General features: G+C 40.8%; 1 protein-coding gene across 14 annotated transcripts in view; it reads right to left on the minus strand.

Annotated features, from left to right (window-relative positions):
• Positions 1–22,276, minus strand: part of ARMC8 (armadillo repeat containing 8) — a 62,261-nt gene that overhangs the window by 34,246 nt on the left and 5,739 nt on the right. For 6 of the 14 annotated variants that reach the window (XM_085587003.1, XM_085587008.1, XM_085587002.1 and 3 more), the window contains 2 exons: positions 2,196–2,338; positions 1,999–2,096 (listed from right to left, as the gene is read on the minus strand). In XM_085587003.1, coding sequence (XP_085443129.1) covers positions 1,999–2,096; positions 2,196–2,338 — 241 coding nt within the window. Of the gene's footprint in view, positions 1–1,998; positions 2,097–2,195; positions 2,339–12,944; positions 13,017–22,276 lie in introns of all 14 variants that reach the window. The other 8 variants (XM_021537170.3, XM_085587005.1, XM_021537169.3 and 5 more) reach the window with 2 other exon arrangements.

Below are 22,276 nucleotides of genomic sequence, written 5' to 3' on the forward strand. Positions count from 1 at the left end.
AACTCAAGATCCAACTTTTCAGAAGTTTTTTCTAAGAAGTGCTGGGCTGGAATGAAAAAGCCATTGACAGACTTGGTCTCCTACCTTTCAAAAGAGGACCTGAAAAGGGCAGACTTGAGAGACCTTCAAGTACTGCAGCATAGAGATGGTGACAGTCTCCCCAGAGCTGCTGAGACCAGGAACAAAAAGGGAGCAGGGTGGCTAAATGGGAACTTTGAATTCTTCCTGTTGTTCTCAGTGTTGGGAAGTCTACCATGAAGTGTTCATTAGGCCCATAATTACTCCTTTAATTGCGAAGCCAATGTCTCAATTGCTGCCTTGTGAAACACAGCTTGCAGCAGTGTGGGCTGGGGCTGTACCTTCCAAGAGATAAGAAAAGCATCTTATCAAAGGATCTGTATTCAGCTCTATTCAAAGCATGGCTTTGGGTATTCCCACAAGAAAAGGAAAAAAAGGATTTGCAGAAATAGGACCTTAAGCATAATCATAAAATACTTAATTTTGAGCTAACTGGAATGGGAAATGTGTTTTACAGGTGAACTAAGGAGCAAGGACCCCTCACCAAATTATCACTTCCTACAGTTATGGTTAATTCCAGGATATCCCATCTGCCTGAAGAAGGACTGGAAAGCAATTGATGTCATTGCTGTGCAGCTGAGAAAGCAAAGCATGAAACACCAAATCCAGTCCTCAGGCATATTGTTCCCATGGTGGTGGTTATTTCTATGGTAATGCTGGTTCCTTCCCATTTGTCTACCCCTTCATCTCCCTTCAAGACATCAAACCTCTCCTCCAAATAGGGAGCAATTAAAAGTCCCTGTTGAGCCCTGATCCCCAGGAAGAGATATGGATTGTTAATGGAGACAGTCTTAAACCCATCTCTGGATGCTGAGGGCAGGAAGCAGATGCCTCTGCACTTATCAACCCTTAGAGGAATCTGGAAGCATGAAGTGAAGCCAAAGAAAGATACAAAAAGGAATTCCTGTGTCTGGAATGAAAATGTAAAAATTCATTGGAAAAATGAATAGAGAACAAAACAGACATGGCAGCAGTGCATAACAACCAGACAAAAAGTCATGAAGAAAATCTGTTGACTATTAACAGCTAAACTGTAGAGAAAGTATGACGTGAGAGGCCAGCTGTGCCCTTCTCTGTAAGCTTCAAGACTTCCCCAGCAAGCAACAGCTCCCAGTGAGTAGGACCAGAGTGGTCCTCATTGTGGTGCTCAGTTACCCTCAGAAGCTGGAGCTGCTCTGTGACCTCCCCCAGACTGAGGCAATGCTCCTATTTTCCAAGCAGGAAGAGATTGCTGGTCCACTACAGCTTTCATTCCATGGCTCACCCTGCACTGGGACAAAGGAAGCTGCTAAACTCTCCCTGCCCCTCCTTCTCAGTAAGAGGCAGTGCCTGGGTTTGGGCAAACCCCAGAGACAGCAGTACATTCAGAGAGGGCTCTGCCCAGTTACCTAACCAGGGCCAGCACCAACAGCCCTGCTGGCACATGCTCCAGGATGAACTCAGGACTACAGCAACTGGAGAGGCACATTTTCTATCCTCCTGTCACTTAAATGCAAATCACACATATACCAAGTAAGAGCAGAGACATTTTAGAGGTGAAGCTGTTCCACTGGACGTACAAAAACTGAGCAAGCCCTCTCCCAACTGCAGGGGAAGGACAGTGTTGGATAAAACTAACTTTCAGAAATTAACTGTTGTCAGTATAGCTCTGATAATAGTACCTCTAAATACCATTTAGGGACAGCTTTTCCTCTTTAAGATTGCACACAAGTCTGAACATGTAGGTATTTTATCAGTGGGCTACCCTGTTGACCAGCCAATCAGCCATAAACATTAGAGATGCCAAATACCTTAAAGACAGGTGAGAAATTCTAATGATGTTGCTCAAACAAGGCCTTATTACTACCCAGACAACAAGATTTTTCACTCCCACCCTCTCCATAGCTTTTAAAAAGACATCATAATCTGCTTACAACTTACTGTGTATAGCAGATCCTCTGGAGTTACAGGGCTGATGAAAATGGTACGGAGACATCGCAGGCAAGCTTCAATAAACTTCAAATCTGGTGAGAGCAATCCTACAAATATGGGCAGATCAACCATTCAATCTCATTATCTTTGTTTATTTCAGTACTTTAGGAACATTTAGTGACACAGATCCATTAAGGGAGGAGTACCTTGCAATAAGGCTGGGATAATATGGCAGTCTAGGAGGGATTTGACATTGTTCTCTGTCCCCATGGCAAGGCTGCCCAGGACCACTGCACATTCTGTTCTCAGCTCCGTGCTTGAGGACTCTTGCTGGAGTAAATACAGCAACCTGCAAACAAAGTATTTTTAGAGGAAAATTCATATGGAAGAGAAAATTTCAGACTAAAAGAAAATAATCTGAATCCTGCTATGTAAAGAGGATGAAAACCTTAAAATAAAGATGGAGACTGAGCAAAAGAGTAGACTAACACTTCATTCACAACCTTTTCACACTGTGTGTTCCTACACAACTTTTACTTTGTGTAGAAAAAAAATCCATTGCTCTTTCTTAAAAAGGTACTCTCACAGTACTGACATCCAGGATGGGCCTTTCAGGATAACAGGGAGATCCCAGATTTCAGTTAAGGAAATGAGATTGCAGTTTAAGGCTGATGGGAAAGGATAACACCTGATGACCATTGTGGGGATAGTTATCTTTGGCAGTGATTTCTTCTGGGTCACAACTGCAAAGTAAATCCATCACCAAACAAGCATGGGGTGGGCTGAGAGTAATCTGTGTTTGGAACACTGAGAAATGATCATATAAACAAAGAAAGCCCAAGAAAGTTTTAGGTGCAGAAAGGCAGCTGTATTGGAGCTAAACAGGATCCCTTCAAGCCTAAAGCACATCTTGCCAATGGTGTCATTTGGGTCCCAATCAATATGGATTCTTTCTGCAGTATGAAAAAGCAAAATACATAATCAAAAACACATATGCAAAATCATCACTAAGAAAAAATAGCATTCCCTCAATCCTGTGGAATCAGGTAACCTTGCACTGCTTTTCCTTCTTTACAGACTGATGATTTTTTTTCTCTGCCCTCTAGATCAGGTAATGACAGGAAAGAAAAGCTTATATGGTCATGTACAAATGTCCTGAGAGATCCTGGCTAAAATTCATCCCAGAAAAGAGGAGGATATTGAGCTCCTATGTGGAAAGCACAATCTCATCTACTGTTCTAGCTCTGGCTGACTCCTCTACTGTATGTGTTGATAAATATTGATCTAATTACTAATTAAAACATGTCAGTAGCAATAACCTTCTTCAAAATAGCTTTCAATAATCTAGAGGCGAATTTAGAAACTCAGAAATACAAGAGTATTTCCTTCCATTTTCACTAGAAAGTCCTGAAAGACGTGAAGCTCTGTGTCTTCCCTGTACAGACCACACCAATGGCCTTCTCTCATTATCAAGGCCTTCAACAAATAACCTGCTGCTTGTATGCAGACATGTTCAGCCACAAAATTACAGAATAATTAAAGTTGGAAAAGTCCTCTCAGATGATCAAGTCCAGCCAGCACTGCCAAGGCCACCACTGCCCCATATCCCCAGATGCCACATCCACACAGCTTTTAAATCCCTGCAGGGATAGGGACTCCACCACCAATATCCTGGGCAGCTGTGCCAGGATTGGGCAAGCCTTTCCAGGAGGAATTTTCCCAAGATCCAACCTAAACCTACCTGGCACAGCTTGAGGCTGTTCCCTCTCCTCCTGTCCCTGGAGCAGAGCCCAAACTCCTCCGAGCTGTCCCCTCCTGTCAGGAGTTGTGCAGAGCCAGAAAGTTCCCCCTGAGCCTCCTTTTCTCCAGGCTGAGCCCCCCCAGCCCCTTCCTCAGCTCCATTCCCTTCCCTGGACACTCTCCAACCCCTCAATATCATGTCCTAAAAAGACTTTTTTCCCCAAAAGGATTTTTAAAAAATTCAAAAGCACATGAAATTCTGAAAGCTTTTCTCTTCCAAGGAAAGTAATTGCTGTTTTCTTCCCCATTAACACTCCACACATGGAACAAATGTTACAGCTCTGCTTCTCTTAAATAGCAAAAATTAAACACATTGACTACAATATAAAGTCTAACACGCTTAAAATAGAAAGCCTTACCTAAACTTTATAATTAGTGAAGATCAAAATTTAAATTTCCATTTTGCATACAATAAGTTTCTGAAATACTAATAATATCCTTTTCTAGATCTTTAAAATAAGTCTGAGGTTCAGATCAGGTGTTCCACAGAGCTAGACATGCATATTGTAATATTTTCTATTTCTGTCTTTAAATGACAGAACTGACACCAAGTAACATTGAAAATTAAGTAGTTCCATGACAAAATATAAAATTACAAAAAGTTTCAAGTGAGGAGAATCCATATAGTCACTAAAGATAAAACTGTTAATTAATAAAGTACTGTCAAGCATTAAAGACAAAGACCCACATTATTCTATTGTCCATGGGACCATCTTGGATTGGTTTGTTGTTCCCAGGCTCTAGCCTAGACAAATTCAGCAAAGATGCATAATGTAGTCCTCCTTTACATTAATATCATCAGGATAAAAATGTAGAAAAATAGCATTCATATGCAGGGGACAGAAAGGAAGATTATAATTTGCATTTTGGAAACTTAAAAATATGATTAAGGTACTTGTTCATAGTTCACATGTTCTGAGAACACGGTGTCCCCTGCACAACCCAGATCCCTGATCTGCAGCCTTATTCCGTATCAGCCAGCCTCTGGATTCCAAATCAGCAGAAATACTGGAACAAGGATGTGCTAGAACCACCACAACACACTTTTGTGGGCTTCAGGGGAAAATAAAAGCACAGATACACAGAAAAGGTTGTCTAAATAGCAAAAAGGTACTAATGTTCTTGTTGACACTCTTCAGCCTGTGGTCCTGCAGTAAAACTCATTATAACAAACAGGAAATTAAATAAACCTGATAGAAGGATCTTACAACGTATTCACAAGCATTTTACACTGTTTTAAAATGCAGTGTTTGGATTTCTTTCAAACTTCTATAAGGCTTCCTCAGGTATTTTCCACTTACATTTATATAAAATACAACTTCTGCCCTTCTAAGGGCAATTAAGTGATTATGACTATTTTTCCTCAGATGTCAGGAATGATATCCAGAAAATCATATCCAAATGAGGAAGGACAGCAAATCCATCCAGAGAGCCACTTCAATGGACTCCATGAACAACCATGCCAAGAAACAGAAATAAGGTCAGCTGGAGGCATAATGCACACCTGGGAAAATCGTGGATTATTTTCTAGTAGACAACTTCCATGGGAAGCAGCTGCTGACTAAAGGGAACTACAGTGGCTTAGCAAGGAAGAGACTCAGCTGAGCTTTCTCCTTCCTTTGACAATGACTGACATGGGTGCAATGCACCAGAGTTCCATACCATAAAACAGATGTGCATGATTTAGACCTCCCCAGTCCAGTCTGAGTACCAACCCCACAAGCAAAAAAACCAGAAATGCCCTTTTTCACACTCCATCCTCTTTACAAGTTGTCACAAAAATTTCTCAAGTTCCTAAAACACCTGTTGTGGAGATGAGACTCAGCACTTCTTCAAACCCCATAGGCAGGCACGTGGAGGAAGAACCCAGGATAACAGTTTGAGTGCCATAAAGCTTAAGACATCTTTCATCAAAATATGTTAATGAGAGTTTTAATTGAGTCATGATTAGCTGAACATTTATTACCAGCCCCCTTGCAAAGGGAGTGAATACACTATTTGTGAGATTATCTTATTCTGCCTTGGAAGATGCTTTTATTCCAGTCCATTGCAAGAAGGCCCAAAAGCTCTTTCCTGGAAAACCCCTGTGATGAACATACAGATGAAAGCACAGCTGAGGTGAGTTACCCCTGCTGGCTGACAGAACATGGAATAAAAAGTTACTGCAGGCATAGAGGTGACCTCTGAACATGCTGGAAGTCCCGGTGAGAGTCAACCCCAAATAGTGAACAGAATAAATGTATTGAGAATAGCTCAAACAAGGCAGGAAAGAAAAATGTTTTTTAATCTCTTCTTATAGTGCTAAAAAGCACTACTTTTCAGACATAACAAGAAGCAATCTCTTTCCACAGAACTTCCCAAAAACAGAACCAAGTATAATTTTAAAAACATTCAGAAGAATTTCTGTACAATAATGTCTAAAGTGACAAATTAAATACCTATAGATTCTTACACGTGAAGACTCAAAAATTAGTGATTTTTATGATTGCTAGTCACAGAAATTTATCCTGAAGTGAGATACCAGTTTCCCTTCTGGAAGCAATGGCAATTCCAAATCTCCTGAGGCTGGATCTGAGGGACCTGGGATAATTCTACTCCCTAAAAAGCCCTACAAAGCAAAGATAACAGCTTGTGAAATATCTCACACAGTGCATAGTATTTTAAAAGAGCTAAGCTGAGCAGTATGCAATGTATAATAAGTAGGGAAGCTGGCTGCACAGAAAGCTTTTCCCTTGGGACTAAAACAAGGAGTCTCAGCTTGCAGCTCTAGTAATTTATCCTAATGCTTAGACAACCTCACTAACATTAATATTCCATGAGCTGTTCTATATACACCATAAAACCTGCATCCAGTCTGATCCTTGTTCATGTAACTAAATCTAACTTTGGAGAGTTTCAATATCTACTGAGCTGCAAGAGGTCTGGATTTGAAACTCTACATTTTTCATTACTACAATGAAGTTTTCCCTCCTCTTCCTCTTTAATAATGTTTCATTTGGGAACAGCCTGGGCTCCTCCCCGTGGAGCCCTGTTTATAGCAGGAATATTCCCCCAGCACTCCTGTCCTGGTTCCCACCCAGGTGCCCCCTGCTCCCTCGAGGTGCTTACACATCCCCTTTCCAGAGTGACTCGAAGGCTACTGAGGTGGCTGCAGAACAGCCCCTCCTCTTGGTTACTAGATCAAAACCCTCCATCCCAGTGCATCAACACTGTTAGATCTCCGGTCTAAGCTGAATTTATTCCAATGTTTCCCCCGAGAACATTCCATGACCACTCAGCAAAACATCCTTTCTTTGCAGCCATTTATACCAGAATAGGAACACACAGTCCCTGAAACCAAACACAGTTAAATTTACACCAACAGCACTCAGAGTTTTGAACTTAAACAGTGAATTACACTGGTTCAGTTTAAGACTATTTTGACAATATAAAAGCCTTTTATTCCACTGAAAGTGTGTTAATAGGCATTACACAAAGCAACATCTTCAGCTAGCCTTGCTTCAATCATCTTATAATTTTGCTCATGACGGGTATCTTATTCCTATGTCCACCATTGGACTGTTCATTCCATTTAGTTTGATAAAACACATTCAAACTTTATTCTAAACCTTCCAGAAATTCCTGTTTTAGAATATCAACCAGCTTATGACCACCATCTGAACAACTACTGTTCATTAAGACAAACCAATTCTAAAGGGTTTTTGTCTGACGATATCAAGTGACCTTGCACCAAAAAAATCAAGCTTCCCATTCACCTGCAGTTTGAAATTCTCCATGGTATACAAAAAGACTACATTACAGTCTCACTGAGTTTGATATCACCATAAAATATCCCCCACCAGCATATGAAAGAGGACATCAAGAACACATTTTTGAGTAATTTTGTACAGATTTGATTCTTCTAGATCCCTAAGAAGTAACACTGAGTATCATAAAGCTACCCTCTACATGATATTTTTAAACTTGAAACTTAAAATTTGAATAAAAACACGCAATAGAAAAGGTGGCATGAGAAGTACATCTTGTATTAGCAACTTTCTTTTTGCTATCAGAACAGGCACTTCAGAGATATGGGGTTGTATAGCTTCTAAACAACAGCTCTCATACAATTCTGCTGACTGCAAATGTTTGCCTTGACTCACCTGTACTCCACAGCTGTGTTAGAAAAATACCTTGTTCTAATTATATACATCATCCTTGTGGAGAGAATTATTCCTCATTAAGAGATGTCCAATTATGTCATCAGGTCCTCACTCCTGACTTGATTTGAAGAAAAGCAAAGGACAACCACAGGAGAGCCTCTGCTCCCCACCTCTTTCACCACCCTAGAGCAAAGCCAGCCTTGGAATACACCAGCAAGGCAGCTGAAGCTCCTTGCCTTAAGACAGCAAACCACAGCACCTGTGCACAGATCCCTGCCCTGAGGGGTGCACGACAGAAAATCCCAATGCAAACTGCACAAAGAACAGAACAATGCATCAGGAAACAATTGCAGCTTGACCTCTTAAGGACAGCCAAGAAGTTTGGACTAAACACTCCCTAATGTGCATGACAGACCTCACAGTACTGTGTCCAAGTGCATGGAGTTCCTGGAAGCAAGCTGGGAACATGCCAGGGATGATGAAGGGCCCAGAAGACGTGCAGACCTGATAACAGCACATTTACTAACAGCCCCAGCAGAGGCCAGCCTCAGCTCCTGCAGGCACCAGGGCAATCAGGTGGGCACAGAGGAGCACTGGAGGCAGGAGGAGCTCTGACACATCCTCAGGCCTTGCTCTGAGGCAGGATCAAACATGGAACCATTTGAAGTGCCTGTCCTGGCTGATGTTCCAGCTGCCATTGATGGAGATCCATGGCATTGTCACCCCAGCACCCCCTCAGCATTTCAAGGCACATTTCTCCACTGCTGTAGGGCAAGCACTGCTCTCCCCATTCTCTGCTCATCTGTTTTGTTTTTAACTCCACGGAACAAGACCTGCTTTTCGTGAGAGTTAGTTTTGTGTGATTACTGAGCTGAGGCAGGTCGCAGTGCAGACAAACACAAGGCAAGAAGTGGAGGCAGGAGAGGGTCAGAAGCACTGAGGGTGGTTCTGTGGCAGGAGCTCTGTTACACCAACCTGGCATTTCATCTGCATGCCAGGGGCAGAGCCACCTAAAGCCTTTCCCTTCTCATCTTTTCTACCAGGTTACACAGTTATCAAAGCAGCAATCTTTTATTCTTTTGGCAAATGCTAAAAGAACACTGCCTGAGGGAATTTGATTATGTTTAACAATAAACTGAAACATAAAATTTCATGTTGGTGTGCCCTAGAAACAATTTAAAATCCCAGTAAAGTCTTACTAGTTTTCACTTCTATAAGCAACCTACCAGTCTGCTGTGCAGAACTCAAAATTCAAGTGATGGAATAGAAAAAAGTCCTTCAGCTGTTCCTTCATGGCCTTTAAAATGTATTCCAAAGAAATTTTAAAAATTTTAAAACCCAACAGTTAAACAGAATCACTAATAAATGTCAGGGAAAGGTTAAAGGTCGCTACACAAAATTCTTTGAGGTGCACCTACCTAGAGAAAGCTTTGGGAAGAAGTGCACTACCACCTTACAATGCCAAATAATTCACTCTATGTGATAGAGAAACAATCAGCTGGAAGTTAGAAATCATTTTCAGTAAGTGACACGAATGATTTAGTGATTCTGTTAAAGGCCCTGGGTGGTTGGGATTAATATTTGATTTAAAAACTGTATTAATTTTGGAGCAAAGGAATAACTGAAGCTCTCAATGAAGTGGATTAGACTTTAAATATTGAACTCTCAACCACAATAACTAGATCAGCAATAGCTTAATTCAAGTTTTTTTGTCAAAATCACACAGAACAGAGCTTCAACAGGTAACTACAACAAACAGGAAGACAGCTTTGCTCTGCTCACTGGAATTTAACATTGCCTTCCCTGTGCTCTGCCATTCCCCACATGAAAGAAGGAAGGAAATGTTCCCAGGAAAGGCCCTGCTGGTGCCTGCACGGCACACCAGCAATGCTGCATCTCTCTGGGTACCAAGAGCTGCTCCACAGACTTGGAATGCTGACTGACCAGGAACTTCCTCCTGCTCATTTCACTGAAGGGTTTTCTTTTCCAATTCCACCTCTGTGAGCTATTTACAGTTCAGAGGGATGGGAGCCAGCAGCACTACAAACTGCTACTAGATGAACAGCACTTACTTAGTTCAGAAGCCCTGTTAAGATGACTTAGAAAAGAACAGTTTACATTTGAACTGATGATTCCATCATTTCCCTAAGATTTAGGCTGTAAGAGGAACTGACAGAAAGCATTAAATATTGAACTTGGACTCCCAAGACGTGTCTGACATGGTGATAGACATGAAAGCTGCAGGATTTGTTCTTATAAACTGCTGAGTAAAGGGGCACACCAACAATTACTGTGGATTTCTTGGTCTCTGCTAGCACTAATGTGGGGGTAGAAGGAAAACAAAACTGAAGGACAGTACAAGTTTGCAAATACCGTCGTGTCTTAGCTTTAAGTTGGTCTGCCACTGAAAGAATTTGGCCTTAAAATAACTTTTCCCCCTCTAAACTTTAAAATTTCTATTTTCTGGGACTGCTACTGAAAAGCAAGAATTTCAAAAAGCAACATTTCTGCAGCCTTGGCAGGTACCCAATGCCAGCATTCCATGAGAATGGAAATTCTATGATTCTAGGAAGAGATACAGAAAATCACTTCTTAGGAAAAAAATCCACACACAAGCTGGCTATTTCCATTCTGAGCATCCAGGGCCAAGTCTCTGCACACATTTGTATAGTTCTAACACCTCCTAGTTTTAAATACCAGACATGGCAATTCTGCAAGCTTTCTTTAATCACCTGTTTTCTCTAGCACCCTCTTCAGAACAAGCAGTGCAGAGATGACCACAGGTCAGACTAAACTTTAAAGGGTCCCAAAAAAATTTATTTAAGGTATTGATGCATGCCCCTTTCCAAAGATGACACCACTAAAGAGCCAGCTCAGACTCAGGAGGCCACTGGTCCAGAAATGACAGGGATCCACCATTCTTCCACAGCAATTGCTTCCTTTGTAGGAAGATCTTTAAAGGACTTTGCATTTCTTTGCAATGTTTTAAAATAATAGGGATATTTCATATATTCCAGTAGTATTTGGCCCAATTTCAAATGAAAGATACTTCCTAGACTTGTTTCCAAACCCCATATAAGTCTGCTCTAATATTTGAACAAACTGTTTTCTTTTCCACTGAGTGACAGGTCTAAAGGGGTTCCTTGGGTCTAAAGAGCATTTTCTGAAAGCTTGGGGGAGGAATACTTGGGGAAGGAGAGAGAAGCAAGAAATTAGTAAAAAATAAGCTGAGCCACAGGACAAAGCAGCAGCAGAATTCTAACAATTCCCATTAGAGAAGAGAATCAATTTCTGATGGAAGCCTGCAACTGAACTCTGTGAAAACAAAACTGTTCTTAAAGACTTAAACCAAAGAATGCCGTGTTGGTTATTCCTCCCCTCACTGAGGGAGAGGATTGGTTTTGCAGACTGGAATTCCATAGGGCCCTGTACAACACCAACTTCACCAATTAGAAGGCACATCACAGTTGCCAAAGGTTTCCCACCTCCTTGACAGAGAACAACCAAAGGAGTCCTGTAACCCAAACAGTCTATAATCTATTGAAGCCTGTCTGCAACACCTTGAGGAAATTGTAAAGTATTCAGAAAGGCACTTGGGAGTAGATGATGTCAGGTTATAGCCAGGGAGGTCACAAAAACTCAATGTATTTCAGCTAGTCCTCCAGTCTGAAGAGCCTTTTTTGAAGAAACTTCTGGTCATTTGAGAATAACTTGTCCTGAAGAGAGGACAAGTGTGAGAGTTCACTTTTTAACATTTCCCAGGGCCAGTCATTTCTCTGCAGTTGTAGATTAACTGTATAATTTACCTGGGCATCCAGAAAGCATTAACAACAATGAAGAAAAAAAGCACTTTTGAATTTTCCTTACTAGGCACAAAACAAGCAGCAGCAAAAAGCAGGATAACTGAGGGAACAGAAGTCCTACAAAATATAAGAACAGGCAGATTCTAGATTTGGAAGGTGAAGATCTTCTGTAGCTTTTAAAATGGGAACAACAAGAATCAGCAGGACTTGCAAAAACCCCTTAAGGCCTGTTGCTGATAGAAATTCCTTAAATTTCTCATCATCTTCAACAAATGCCCATTTTCATCTTTTCATCTCCTGTGAAGTCTTCTCTTCACCTGTTTGTAGCTGGTTGAAAGGGAAGATAATCCAGCAGGTTTCGTAGAGGGGTGGCCACACTGCTAATCCCTAGAGAATTTCAAGGGCTAGCCTTGGCAGAAATTCAGTCTGTCAGTGAGAAGATACTTTCTGCAAATAAAAAGCATTTTTGACAAGGCAGCAGCAGCTCTCAGGCAGAAGAGTTTGGGACCTGGTTGCCATTTAAGCAAAAAGATACAGGTGGGTGCCACACTAGCAGCACAAGCACTGCAGTGCTCAAGGTTTTCATTCTCCATTGTTGCAAACTGAGGCTGAAAGAAAGCTGGAGAAGAGGGATGAAATGAAAGCTGTAGTGAGCAGTCTAGGAGCTAAAGTCACTTGTTCAATTTGTACTAGTGGAATCAGGGTCCAGAAAATGTTAACATCAGATGAAGCAGCAAGGTACAATAAAGTATGATCAATGGTTTTTAATCCTCTGAATCAAGTGGAGCAGACAAGCAAATTATCTCAGATGTTTTTCAATATTTTAAATTAAATCTTAAACATAACCTTACACACTTTCAGTTATGAACTCACCAGGCAATTGGCTGAAGAACAGGATTAAGATACAACCACTTTGATCCATCATTAATATCAGTGTCAAAAAATATATTTTATTCCTGAGTCGATAAAGTTCAATAAAAACACCAAGACTACTTTAGAGAATTCTATGAAATTCTAAATGAAAAGCATTACTCAACAGCCTGTCTGTAATATATAAGTTCAACAGATATTTCAAGTCTCTCTCAGTTATATTAAAGAAAGTATTCAGTCAACTACAATCAAAGTTAAAACAAAAAAGTGCCTGTGATCGAAGGATCATTATTCCAGACCTACTGTGAATCAGTGAAAAGGAGAGTAGCAAAGGACATACCTTGGAACTGCTCCCAAAACAATCAAGTTGGCTTTTTGTTTGTTGTTTCCAATTACAGCATTTTTCATATCTCTGTAAATCCAGAAAGAAAAACAAACCCTGGTAAATTATGCTGAGGTACTGAGGGCTTATCTACAGAATTTACTATTTCCATGAGGCTTATCAAGCAGTTTTCCACATGTCCATGCTGCAGCTACAGACTGGGCAGTGCTTCAGACACAGTTTCCTCAGCCCACAGGAAAATACCCCAGGGCTCTGAGATTCCAATACATCCCAGCTCCTGCAAGTAAGCAAAAACCCAAACTATCTCACATGCACACTATACACCAAAAAGTCTTAGATACTGAGAAAAACTAGATATACTAGTTCTTTGTGCCCACATGGTCATAGACTTCTAAAATAATTCTAAAACCCCACTATTGGTTGGAAAGTCAAATATTGGTAATTTAAAGTATTAACTGAATAGTCTACTGGGTGCAGGGAAAGGCAAGTTAAGAAAAAAGGAACCATCACCAGTCTCCAGAGACCAGGTTTTACTCTCCTCTTCACCCCAGGCTTCCTTTCATGTATTTCAGCAGGACACCTAAACATCTGCACATCAAAATCTCAGGAATTAAGTGGAAACCAGAGTATTTTCCCACCTGAGAGTCACTGCAAGGTTACACACATTACAGGCATTCACACTGTGGTACCAGAATATGGGAAGCACTTTGGAAAGTGGACAATGGTTGCACACACTAAGAATTCCTATGAAAACCTGTAGTTTGCAACTTTATTCAGAAAATTGCTACTGCATGCTGAAAACTATCACCACCTACTCTTTTTTTCTCCTCATATGAGCACATTAAGTATACATGAAAATCCAGAGAATCTGAAAGCAAGTGTGCAACTTAGAACTGGTTTCCAAAAATCAAGATTATTAATTTCTAGAAAGCTTTCTAGCTGTTGGGGCCTTTAAGAGCTGAGAATAAAGAGAGATACACTTCAAGTAATTCTTTATCAACAAAAAAAAAAAAAAAAAAAAAAAAAAAAAAAAAAACCACACATTGATTATAGTGTCAGCAGCAACATTGATAAGTTAATCACTATGCATATAATTACTCAAACAATTTGGGAGTTTTAGTGGTTGCTTTAAGTGAGCACATTTTCTTGCCTCTGTATCTCTCCCAGGTGCTATCTGCAATTTTTAAGAAATGTATTTTATTCCTGTCCTGCAAGATCTGCCTTAGCCAGCAGGAACACTATACAGTCCCTTGGTATGCACTGAAAAAGCAGATTTCACTGCACCAAGCAGCTGCCCCAAGTGCCCCAAGTTTAACAACTCCCTCCACTAGAGTTGTAAAAGACTTCTTAGCCAAGGCAGGCAACACCTCACTGGCACAAACAGGACCTCCATGAAGCTCAAGTAGCAAAAGGCAATTGCCTATTCTCCCTGAATTTCTCCACGTGCTGTCTCCTTGCATGCACAAGAGTACTGGAGGAATTGCAGACTAGCTCCAAGTCTAGCTGTGATCTCAGAGCTCCAGCATGGGAGCATCACTAAAAGCAGCTCAGCTGCAGTTCTGTGCACACCTGAATCCAGCAGAGTCAGGAACCCCCAGGCCAAGGAGCCACCCCTGAGCAGCAACTTCCAGCTCAGTACAGCTCCACTTAGCTCAGCTCAGGGAAATGCTGCACCTTCCTCTTGTGTCTCCCTAAGGTGGGTAACTTCACACCACAAGGCAGAAGGTAGAGGAGAAAGAGCAAGGTCAGGAGACAGGCTAAGCTGGAAGCCCCTGAAAATTCCACAAGTAGAGCTGAAGTTCTCACTAAAATCAGAAATAGTACTTCAGTGGTTTCTATGCTGAACCCTTCACATTAAAGGTAATTTTTTAAAGTTTGTTAAATACAAGAGTCAGTCCAAAACAGTGGCAGAAGCAAGGGTCAGATGTCTCAGAGGAATAAAGGAAACTGCACCAACAGATGCGCCAAGTTCAGGTACTGAAGTGCTCAGGCCACTCCAGGACTTCTGAAGAGGCTGCCTCTCCCTGCTACCCTGAGGCACCAGAGTCACTGGAAAAGCTGGACCATACCCACAACCTGCAAAGGCATCTCAAGAGGAGGCACTAACCAAGCACTCTGGAAATTAAGAGATTTTGGTGATGTTTTAATACATTGTGCTTGTGATTTTACATCACATTTTGTGTTAAAAAAGAAACAAACAACAACAACAAACAAAACTGAAAACAACACTACCCAGTTTTTGTGACTCTTGTCCCAGTCCCTAACAGAATGGTTTGTTAACCTTATAACCATTTAATAAATATTGCCTATTAGAATTTGAGTCAGCGACTCTGTCAAACGTGGCAGGAGCATAGCCAAGTTCCATAACACTCAAGTGGAAAGGGTTAGTGAGGGCACAGTCCTGATCTGTGAATGATTCAGATTAATTTCTCCATCCCATGTTCACAAAGTTCCTCAGAAAAGTTACGTCAGATAGGTAAGAAATGGCACAAGCTTGAGATATCTGACAGATCCAACACATGTACATTTGACCAACTTCAACTTGCAGGCAAGTCAAATACCTTCAGATTGGTAACATGACAAAACCTGTCAGAGACAGGGCTCAGAGGTCCCCATGTCTGTGTGCACTCCCAAGTTCCCTGCCACGTTTCTCTCTTCCAAGCTGCCACCTACAGATGTGACCCTATTCAATACACAGGAAACCATGGATATGGAAAGCAATAACACCCTTAAAACTCTACATTCAAATGCTGCATAGTAGTAGAGTTTTTTTGTGTACTATGAAAAATAATTATGTAATTCCATATGATATTTAATAGAGATTTTCCTGATCAGAAGCTAGTTCCCTAAGAAGTAAGGAGCTACCATATGCTGTCCTAGACTACCATGTCCTTGGTGAATCATAAACCTTGGAAAAACTGAGGGCAACTCCCTTATTTGAGAACATTACCTCCAACAAGTTCAAGCTTGACTGATTTCAGATCCAAGACATCATGAGATACATCCAAGGAAAAAAAAGCAGCAAAGATCACTATCTTGTACAAGAGGTAACAAAGAAACCTCAGAAACATAGTCCAAAACTAACCCCACTTTATTTCCAGATGTCAGGCACCCTGCTCCCATTCCCTCTGTGCAAAGGAGTCCTTGGCACAAGGAAAAAGAGAACAGCAGTAACAATGTAGTTACAGGGAAATGAGAACCTCAGAAGAACAAAACAGGCCTGGTGACTCCAGGCCGAAGCTGTGACAGGACCATGATCCAGAGGGAGCTCCAGCCTTTCCAATTCCCAGCTCCAAGCTCAGGTTATGAGCCAGCTGCCAAGCACCAGCACAGCTGGAGCAACCTCCAAAAAAAACTCAGAGCTGGCACCTGCACCCAGAACATCACAGCACCAGTGAGTTTCTCAGCTCAGAACAGTAACTCTGTGGAGAGCAAACACAAACCTGAAGCTCCATAAAACAGAGCCCTTAAGATGCATTTGAGGTTGGCTAGATTTTTGGTTTGGGTTTTTCTAATATCCTACTTATTAAATCTTAGTTTAGGTTCAAACTAAATTCCAAATCATTTAACAAAATAAGATGCATTATTATCAATTTAATGCATAGATTTAAAATCTGATATTTATGCTGACATGTATTGTAGTACAATAAAGTAATTTATATGGAAAAAGCCTGCAAGAAGGAATAACACAGGCTGCCAACAATAAAATACTGCAGAGATCCTAGCTAAGTGCTTGGGAATATTGCTTCCTGAAGTGCTAAACCAGCTTTTTCAATCTCTTATTGCTTCTTAAAGAAATAAAAATATTGTTTCATCAGTTGAACCCATGACCATTCAGCTTTAAGTTATGAAACAACCCTCAAGACTGAAAAAGCAGCAAGGGTGATTTTCTTCCTACAAACTTGAGAAAGGCAGAAAAAAAATTACTGGGTAGTGTTTATCAGCTCTAACAATGTTTCAGAACATTGTAACCCAAAAGCAATCAGTTCAATTAATTAGCTATAAAGTGCAGCGCATGCTAGTATATGAACACAGCATGAGTGTTTAAAATATTTTAGGAGTACATTAAACTAAAGAAAAATCTAATTTCCATCTAAATACAGATTGTCAAGAGTTACAAGAGGAACTGATTTGCCAACTGTTTATGAAGTTCTGGTTTTATTGTGATATTTAATGTGTAATTGTTTAAAGGCACCAGATATAGCCACTTCAAATAAGTGAGAAGTGATATTAAAAATAACAGTTTGCTAGTAAAATATGGTCTTTCAGTTTCAATGATTCCTAACCAATAAAAACCAATATTATTAAATGCCTACATCCTGAGAAAATTAGCAGTCAATGAAAATTACTATTGCAGAAGGAAGCTGAAGCGCTGACCTTTATCCTATGCTGAAGTTCCTGAAGTTCAACATCTTAATGAAGTCAGTTCCTAAGTTTGGAACTCCTTCCACAGAATAAAACCCCAATGAAACAAGAGTGAGCTCAGGTCCCAGTTGAGAAAAGACAGACTCACAGCATCCCCAGTGAACCTCCATACCTGCATCTCTCCTGCAAAAGAAACCCTGAGAAAGCAGCATAGATTCAATTGACAAGGTGACAATTTGGCTCTACCTCCATTTTTAAATATAGTAAATCAAGCACAAACAGAATAAATTACAAAATTCTGTTAGGAAGCCCTGGAGATTTCCTACATCACCCTCCACCAGAGCGACACAAAAGATCTTGAAACGAGCCAGAGTGACTTGAGGAAACAGCCACAGGAACTCCACAGAAGAGGAGGAAATAAGAGCCTGCATGACATTTCCTCATCTTATGACTTTTGAAAACAGCAGAGAGCCATATCTCAGGGGTTCCTAGACAGAGAAGGGTTATCAAACATGAGCTGAACAATCACAGAAGGAAAAGTAGCCCTTGGCACCTCCAGCCAATGCTTTCACTTTTAGTATTAAATAGTTCCAAGAGATTCTGAGCCAGTTATGCAGCCAGACGAAGCTCCCAACACAAAGCACTGTCAGGGCTGGAGATTTATCTAGCAGGGGCTGTCCAAAGTCACAACAACAAAGCGACACAAAGCAGCGGTCTCAAAAACTCAAAATGCAACCTTCTAAAAAAACTGAGGTACTGCAGCTGATACAGGGACACAGCTCAAAAAACAGCTGTCCCAGCTGCAGGAGAGTTTCTAAGTTTCAGGATCATATAAGCAAATGGCACCTGAACTAGCTGGACTACAGCCAGAAGCTCACTGTTGAGGAGCTAAAGTTTGGACAGTTATGCTTCCTACAGCTTTTGTCTCCTTCTCCTGCTCTCTTTCCTCCACTCTCCCATTTTTATAGACAGATGGAAGGTAATGTCAAGACTTAATGACCAGGTTTTGCATGTTAAAATACGGCCATCACTATTGTCACAGAATCAATTTCTAAGACAGATACTGCTATGGCTTAAAACTGTTTTCTACTCCTTTAGTAAGTAGAGACCAACATGACTGCTGGTCCAACTACGTAAATAATATTTTACAAACTCCTGTCAATTCAAGCAAACCCCAAAGTCCCAAAATCAGCTTAATTTTAAGGTTCATCATCAAGTTGGGAAGCAAAGTTTCAAGATTTCTAATTCCATTCAAAAGTATCAGTTGATACAACAAAAAAAGATTATTTTACAGGAAAGAACAAAGCAGCACAGTGAGACAGTATTACTCAACTCCTTTGAATTTTAACACTTAGAAACTGTGACACAATCAACAAACAGCGCAAACTAAACAAAAAACATTTAAACAAAAGCCCCTCAATCCATGTTCTCAATCTTAATTCTGTAGTCTCAGTGCATAAAATCAAAGTGCTGTAGTAGAATAGCATCTGGCTACAATTATAGCACTGCAGAACAGCAGAATTTAACACACATAATGCTAAAAGTGTTTACTCCAACTCCTCCATATCTCAATGCCATTGAAAATGCTTGAACTCTTATCTCAAGTATCCTCTCTGCAGAGGCAAATTACCATGTCATAAGTTTCCTGACAAAGAAAGTCTACCAAATAGAAAGGGAGGTGTTTCAGTGACCCATACCTGTATTTAGAGATATTGATAGCTTACTCCTACACCAAATTTATCGTGTTTTCCAATGCTCCTCTTGCTGTGTGTGACAGACTGAAGAAACATCTCATACCAAACCTTCACTTCCACATAGGAGTTTACATCATTCAATTAACATGCGGCCCTTCTGATCAAGCTTAACAATGTTATCTCTCCATGTCTTTGGCTATAGTTTCAACTCGAGTTCCTTTCCAGTTTCTACCTGGTCTGACGAAAGGAGATGCTGCTTTTCCCACCTCTCCCAAGCACATTTTACTGCCACATCCTTTGCACCCAGTCTGGATATGGTGCTACAAGTTGCATGAGATCAGTAACAAAGAGACAACTTGCCTCAGTCAGCCTTAAAAACAATATAACCCAAATTAAAAATGCTTGAAGTTAGTGGTGGATGGGAGTTAAGCTAACTTCCATTATGTAACCAGTATAAACTAAAAAAACCAAACCAACAAAACCACACGAACCATAGCTAGAGAGAGCTCTGTATTATCAGCATTTCAATTTCAGCATCAATCTCTGCTATTTAACCACACTAGGTCCTAAAGAATTACTCCAACAGCAGTGTGGGCAAAGCAGCTGCAGCTCAGCAGAACTCTCACAAATCCTCACTCAGAATATTCCTGTTCTGTGACCACCTCTGTGATCAGCAAAACACTTCTTTCACAGCTGTCCTGAAACAGCCAAACCATGTGAAAAGACCAGCTCCACCACTGGTGCTTCACATGAATGACCCAAAATATTAAATACATGTCTCTATCTTTTCCCAAGGATATCTCACTTCCCATTATGAAGGCTTGCCTTCAGCACTTAGAAGTGCATCCCACAGCTTAAGCAAAAATTGAATGAAATTTCATTAAACCAAGAGATACCTGTAACACTACATTTTTACTGCACTATTCTTCATTCACTGTCCCTTTATTTAAAGTTACTTTTGTCCACTGTCCCATTTTAAACCCACCACTCTTTATCTGCAGAATGTCACCCACCACAAGTGATCCACATGGATAAGTTTTCAGTTTCATTCAAGATAGGAAAATACCTTAAAATTGCCTTGCAGCATGTTTGGCTGTCCTAAATGTGAGCTTGGAATATTGTTTGACACTATCCACTGCACCTTAGGCCAACAACCACTGAAGGATCACCAAACTCTATTAATTTAAGATAGTTACTACTCATTAGATTATAATAATCGTAAGTCCTTCTGTCATGAAGCAAAACCTCTGATTTTTATCTCCAGATAGGTATCAGAGCTAAGATGATGTATTGACCCAGTCAAGCCTAAATTTCCTTTTTCAAATGGGTTCTCATTAGAACAGAAATCCCCTAATATTTATATGCCCATAAACTCTCTCATTCTGGAGTTTCTGGACATTTCAGATAATGCCTGTTTGAAGTATACTTTAGCAAGTAATTCTCTGAGCTAGCCTTCTGCTGCAATCCCCAAATAAAAGCATCTCAACAAGTGACATTATCAGTTCAGCACCAAAACACAGCACACATACCACAGTCAGCTGAATCATCTGGTACACAAATTAACTGGTAAATAGAGTTCTGTCCCTTGCATATTACTAGAAATATCAGCCCTTTATGTTAGCATAGAAGTTCCATATTGCAAATGGAAAATGAGCTTCTTTTGGAAAGCTACTAAATTCAGCTTTTTTAATACTGATTCCAATAGTGCAAACTGGCAGCCTGGAACCAGAAATTCCAACACCAAATATGAAGAATCACAACCTCAGCACCATTACTGGCTCTGTAGCACATATCCCTTGGGCCCAACCTCCAAGTTCAGTCTTTACAACACCCCCACAGGGCAGAATTATTTCTCCCCCAGCTGCCTGCTGCTTGCACCCCACCTTGCAAGCAGCCACTGCCTTTATGTACCAGATTAATCAGGGAAACTCTGGATGGCCATGATATGTTCAGCTGTGCTCAGCCTGAGCTCTGAGTAACACCTCAGCACTCCTATGACCAGTGCTCATCCCATTCTCTCCAGCTCCATCAGCCAGCCTGACAGAGGCTCCTCCCTCATCTGACTCTGAGCCTCAAGCCATCACAGCAACAGTATCACCACACTGAGGGCTATCCCAACAGAGGGGTTTTGGAGAAATGTGCCTTCACAGAAATCTCTAAAGTAGCAGTGAAATGGCATCAATAACCATCATTTTCTCACGGGCTCAGAGCAGTAAATGCAAAGCTTGAAATACTAAACATCCCTGTAAGGCTGAAGACTGCTGGCCAAATATCATAGGTACACCTGAAGTTTAGCCCACCTCTAAATATTACACCAGGAGTTACAATACACAACAACTTACTTGCAAAAAAAAAAAAAAAAACAAAACAAACCAAAACTATTCTGCATATGTACCTTTTGCTACATTATAAAAAAAAGTGCAAAAGTGAAAGTATATTTTCTTGTGACAGGAACACACTTGCATTGAAGTGCATGTCCCTCTCTTCCCTCTGTCTACACCATCCTTCCACCTGACTACAAAAACCACTGCACTGAAAGCCCCCCTTCACAGAGCACTACTTAATTCTCAGATGTTTAAGCCTTTCAGTTCCTTCTTTCCCTCCAAAAAGCTTTCCTTCACAGCTCACCTCTTGAAAGGGAAAAACCAACAAGTATAGGAGTGCTCCCAGCACCACCTAAACCTTCTCCAATTTCTGTCAGATCCTGCAGCTTCCCAGCTCCAAGCCACAAAGAGCCCATCCTGCAGTTCACAAAGCACTAACAAGAGACTCAGGAGCCTCTTCCCTCAACACATGAATGACTGCACAAAAACAATGCTTCAAAAAATTACATCACTTGTTGTTACCCAATAACACCTCCAAGTTTCATGCAGGATATGCATTTACTAAAGTGTACTGCCTGGGAGACAACAGAATTGACCCAAATGTAAAGGGACAAACTATGAAAGGAACAAGGACTGCTCTATTTTCACATGGCCAAGGGAATACGCACAAAACCAAAAAAGCTCCTGCAGAAAACTGAGGTTCAGAAGTGCCCACTGAGACTGAAAATCTGAAGCAGTTGTTTGGGATGCAAAATGTGGAAACAAGTGCTGTGCATCACTTAGTGTTACAGAAGTTTAACAGACAAGAAGAACAAGAAGCAAAAGTAGCCCCTTCACAACTGTCTGAAGGGACATAACTGTTGCTCCATTAGAACTAAGATGGGAATTTACTCTCTTCCCACTTCATGAAATTGCCTCTCATATTTCACAGTGTTTGTGGTGGGCA

This window comes from Lonchura striata, chromosome 9, assembly GCF_050655825.1.
Source record: "Lonchura striata isolate lonStrDom1 chromosome 9, ASM5065582v1, whole genome shotgun sequence".
Classification (NCBI taxonomy): Eukaryota; Metazoa; Chordata; class Aves; order Passeriformes; family Estrildidae; genus Lonchura; species Lonchura striata.